At 40.8% G+C, this 5,281-nt stretch overlaps 1 protein-coding gene across 4 annotated transcripts in view; it reads right to left on the minus strand.

The window, feature by feature from the left end:
• Plch1 (phospholipase C eta 1) overlaps window positions 1-5,281 on the minus strand; it is a 174,465-nt gene that overhangs the window by 84,917 nt on the left and 84,267 nt on the right. For all 4 annotated transcript variants that reach the window (XM_008840636.1, XM_008840634.1, XM_008840635.1 and 1 more), the window contains exon 4: window positions 1,887-2,016. In XM_008840636.1, coding sequence (XP_008838858.1) covers window positions 1,887-2,016 — 130 coding nt within the window. The remainder of the gene's footprint in view (window positions 1-1,886; window positions 2,017-5,281) is intronic.

The following is a 5,281-nucleotide window of genomic DNA, read 5'->3' on the forward strand; positions in this document are numbered from 1 at the left end:
AATAAATAAATAAATAATTTTAATGCAGCTTCCCTAAAAATACTAAAATCAGCCTCAGGCTCTATGCATTAGGTGGGTATAAAACATGAATATTTAATGTTTAAACTTGAATCCCATCTCACTACATATATTAAATACTCCAAAATCTGGGGGGGTTGGAGGAGTCTTGAATTCAAAACACTTCTGGAATCAAGTATTTCAGATGAGGCCACGCAACCTATACTGAAATCCTTGAGCCTCTCACTCCCAAAGAGTCTGTCTTTGCAGATCCCTGCCAGATGCCAGACCCCAAATGGAAACGTTTCACATGGAGCAAGTATGGGAAACATAATTCTATGCTTGACTTCTGCTTTCATGCAAAGTCTAAGATCATAAAAAGAAAAAAAAAAAGTGTTTAGCCAGGCAAAGCAGAGACACGCTTATAATCCCAGAACTCAAGAGGCTGAGGCAGAAGGATCTCCATAAATTCCCAGCCAGCCTGGGCCACGGAGCAAAACTTTGTCTCCAAATATATGCAGTAGAATCCATATGCAACATGCCAGTAGAAAGGAGCCTACTGGGGACAGAAGGGTGCAAGTGTATAAGGGGGAAGGAGAATCAGCCAAAACAGAGAGCATGAAAACGCCACAGTGAAACCTGTTATTTTGCATGCTAACTAAAAAAAGTAAATAAATAAACTTTTGTCTAAAGTATTGGCTTTGATGGGGCTGGAGAGATGGCTCCACAGTTAAGAGCACTGACTGCTCTTGCAGAGAACCCAGGTTTGATCACCAGCACCTACACAGTGGCTAACAACCACCTGCAACTCCAGTTTCAGAAAATCTGGCACCCTCTTCTGACCGCCACAGGCAACTGCATGACATGGTAAACTTACATACACGTAGGAAATACACTCATACACATAAAATAAAAATATAATAAATAAAATATTTTTTAAAAGAATTGGCTTTGTGCCCCTAAGACATGGACATGGGCATTTTCTAGTTTACCCTGCATCCCACTCCCTCCTCCTCTTTCCTTCCTCTCACCATCTCCAGTGCAACAGAGCCAAATTCCCCAAATGCAAACCATCTCCATCCAGGAGTACCCTCCAAACACGACCGCCTTAAGGGGACAAAGGAGGAAGCCGGCTTCTGTTCTCTGTCCACCATTTGCTACGGTCACTCACAGCCCCTGGTGTTTCTGTCCTTGCCCATGTAAGAACAAGTGTTTGAAACAAAAGAAGGGCCAAACATGAAACATCATATTGCCTTTCGTTTTTTTATTCAAGATTGGTCTCTCTAACCCCAGCTAGCCTAGCCTAGAGCTTGCTATGGTGACCAGGCTGGCCTTGAACTCACAGAGATCCATCTGCCTCTGCCTCCCGAGTGCTGGGATTAAGGGCAAGTGCCACCCCTTCTAGCATCTGCACAGGTCAGTAAACCATAGGAGAGATTAGCATGTCCAAGCCTCATGGATTTTACATCTTAAACTTCAGAAACCAAAGGGAGTGCTCCGGAGGCCTCAGACAAGTGCTATTGTTCCCTGTCACTTGGTTTTCATTCTAACCCTCACAACAGCCCTCTGAGGCAGGCAGATGAGGTATTTTAATCCTCAAGAAAGGACTTGATCAAGTTCACGCCTTATTATGATTAAGGGCTTATAATTAATTGCTCTCTGAAAACAGCAACAACAAAAAAAGTTTTTGAGGAAAGGAAATTGTAAATGCTAAGTTTTTGACTTTTTTTCCTTGGATGAGGCACCATGGCTGTCTTTATCAAAGATAAATAAAACAGTACAGAGCAAATACTACTAGCTCTCAAAGAATTAAAAGACCATCAATGTCCCTAAGCTCATCAGTAGTAATCTGTGTTTCACACAAGTCCAACTCGATTGTGAAAACGTACCTGAAACATCTGCCTGACTTTTCTTCGAGGCAGATTGACATTTAGTTTGTGCATCAGCTGGTGTATCTCTTCAATATTCAGTAAGCCATCTCCGTTCTTATCAGCCTCCTCGAAGGTCTGCTTCACCCATGTGCAGAAGGTCAAAGAAAAGCTTTCATCAAAACAAAACAAAAACAGTTCCCTCGTTGAATAATCACAAGGACACTATCAGCAACATGGAAACAAAAACAAGGTTCTTTTGAGGACATCCTGCCATCCACAGGTTCTGATGGGCTCCTGATAGCCCCAAAACTCAGAACACCAGTGATCCTTCCACTGCAAGATCAGAGCAAAGCAAACTATTGTAAACGTTCCTTTAATTCAAACACTCTTAATCTAGTCCAAACTATAAAGAGGAAAGCCTACGTTGCTATCTGCTTTGCTACGCTACAAGACCCTAATTCACGTCTCCATTAATAAACACTAGAAACAAAATATTTCTATATGATTTTATTTATTATCCCCTTTATTCGTTGCCTGCTCTCTTCTCAATCATGCAGCCACGCTAACACAAATCTGTTCACACACATAAGGCTGGACTTCCTCATTTACAGGGCCCAGAGACAGCATGCAGCAGGATTAGCCCAGTGTTAACACTCTGTAACTCTTTGCTCAAGGACCTCTTTGGATGAAACTTCATATATATAACAAACCTAGGTTTTATCTTACCCTATGCCCTCTCAGTATGTTTACTTCACAATACTCCTGATACAAGATCCCAACTCTCTGTGTCTCACTCTTTTATTTCAAAAATGAGTCCAATCTCATCTTTGCCAGGAAAAGGAGAAACTTAGTCAGAAAAAGAGAACCAGGTCTCAATCCAGAGTCCCTAATACCCTGATCTAGCATCCGTGTCTATCCTGTTTCTCCACCATCACTAGCTGTGACAGCATTCCCCCAACAGGCCCAAACTGTAATCATAATAATACAAGCCTGAGGCCACCCTCAAAGCTCAGGTGTGAGACAGGGACAAGGACTTGAAGCCGGGTTTAGATAAAAAGGATTTACATAATGCATTTTGAAATTTTATAAGACTCTCAAAGAAATAAGCAAATTAAATGGATGAATTAAAATTCTGAGTTAACATACAGCAAAAGATTTTTTAAAGGATGGTGTATATGCATAGAACATCAGACTGAGCTTAAATGTTTAATAACAAAGCACATTTACATTTCCTATGTGTGCAAATTATGACAGTGGAAGATTAATGCCTGAGAGGGCAAAAAGCACGTGTGTGTACATTAATGTGAATACGTGTTCATCATTGTAAGCTTAAAAAGAAAGTAAAAAACAAGCGGAAAAGTAAACTCTGCTTCCTTCTGTAGTTTATTTTATAACAAAATTAATATAAAATCCCAATTCTTTCCAATTTTTTTTCTTGTAGAGTTCAATCGGGACCTCACTATATATTTTACCTAAAAATTAAAAGGACCCAGACCTAAAAGAAAAATAACAAAAGAATCAAAAGGATAACCATTTAGGGTCAGTTACTAATAAGTACTTGAATCTCAATTTTCTTCTGTTTTCTGTGCACACAGAACCCACCCTGGAGCTCCATTTCTTTTGACTGAATACTAATCTGTGCCCTACAAAGTACTTTGTCATAGTACAAAAAAATGATTAAATGAATCCAGCGCCAGCAATATTTTTATCCTTTTAGTCTATAGTTATCCCCCAAAGTCTCTCAAAGACTTTTCCAGGAAAGAAACACAGACAGCCAACCCTCAGCATGAGTACATTCTGCAGATACAACCTCCTGAGGATGGGCCTGGTCTACAAGGCTTCCACACCTATCCATAAGCTAGCCTTGGCAACTGGTTTAGAGAGCATGAGGCTGGCAAGGTATAAAAGGAGGGGAACGAGACCAAGAAATATCTACCAGTCCTAATCCAATTGCTGACCTGGCCCTGTGACTGTGTCCCTTGTGTCACTTCTTAGGACCTCTGTTTCTTCATCTATAATGTCAGCACAACTAGATAGTCTTGAAGTCTCTTGCAGTTCCAACACTGTATGAAAAGTAAAACCATTCTTTCCAGTACGTAACTGCAGATGAAAGGATTCTAGTATCTTCAGGCTGGTCTTTCTAATTAAGATGTGAGTACTTAGAAAACTTCTGAATTAAACTTCTTAATTAATTAATAAGGTATTGTAGGTAACAACATCCTTAAGAATGTCCTAAGACAAAGTGGGGACAGCACAGAGAAGAAGGGGGTCAATGGGGAGAAATCCAAAGTAATGTACCAGCCAGCACCTCTGCATGAGGCAGAAGCAAGAGCTGAGATCCTTGAATGAGGGAGGAAGAAATTTGCCAGCCCTTACTCATCACTGAGAAGCTTGTTTATGAAAGGCTTGCTGTGGTCAGTGTTTACCAATTTGTTTGGTTTCCACACACACCACAGAGCAGGCACTCACATTACCATCACTGATGTATTACACACAGGACTCTGAAGCAAAAGAGTGGAATCCACTCAAACTTATACAGTACCTAGCAGAGTTGGGCCAGACCCCAGGCAGTACAGCACCAGGGTCTGAGTCCTCAACTGTGACGCTGTGCTGCGTCTAATGGGTGTGAGAAACGCAATCCACTCAACATAGTCATAATGCAAAAACAGCTCAATTCATACCTTAGATGGATTTTCTCCTTCAGCCATTTAAGATTCATTAAGCTCAGTGTTTATTCATTTACAGATGAAAGCTTCAGTCCTAAGTGAGGTCTAATCATGAGCATTCCAAATCTCTTCTCCTTGACTAACTAAACATATGTCCAATAAAGATGCCAATCTGGACCCAGCAAGCTGGCTTAGTGAGCAAAGGGACTTGCTGTCAAGCCAAATGACCTGAGTTCAATCCCTAGAACCCACTTGGGGGAAGGAGAGGACCTACTCCTGCAAGTTGTCCCCTGACCTCCACAATCTTGCCTTGGCGCGCATGTACACACACACAACAAATAAATAATAAATAAATAAATAGTGTAAAAATATCTTTGAAAGAACGTCAATTTGTTATTAAGATATTACTTCAAAACCTTATCAATTCTGAAAAATTTGTATAAAATCGGTTCCCTGTCTCAACCTAACCTTTACTAGATTTTTTACTTCCGTTTTGTTCTTACAAGCCATGAACTTCTTTCCTTTTCTGCCCCCTCACCGGCACAAACATCAGCTACTCTGCATTCCTTACAGAATCTCGGCCCTGTTGCATTCCTAGGGTGTTGCTGCTTTCCAGATATTTCCAGAATGTGAAATCTCTCTTGGCCACCAAGCTGACTAATTCAAATGCAAATACTTTCAAGTGATAGCAAGCATAAAAAACACATCAAGAGGCTGGAGAGATGGCTCAGCAGTTAAGAACACTGG

The sequence above is a fragment of the Nannospalax galili genome, unplaced genomic scaffold (assembly GCF_000622305.1).
Source record: "Nannospalax galili isolate Female #2095 unplaced genomic scaffold, S.galili_v1.0 scaffold59, whole genome shotgun sequence".
NCBI classification, from domain to species: Eukaryota; Metazoa; Chordata; class Mammalia; order Rodentia; family Spalacidae; genus Nannospalax; species Nannospalax galili.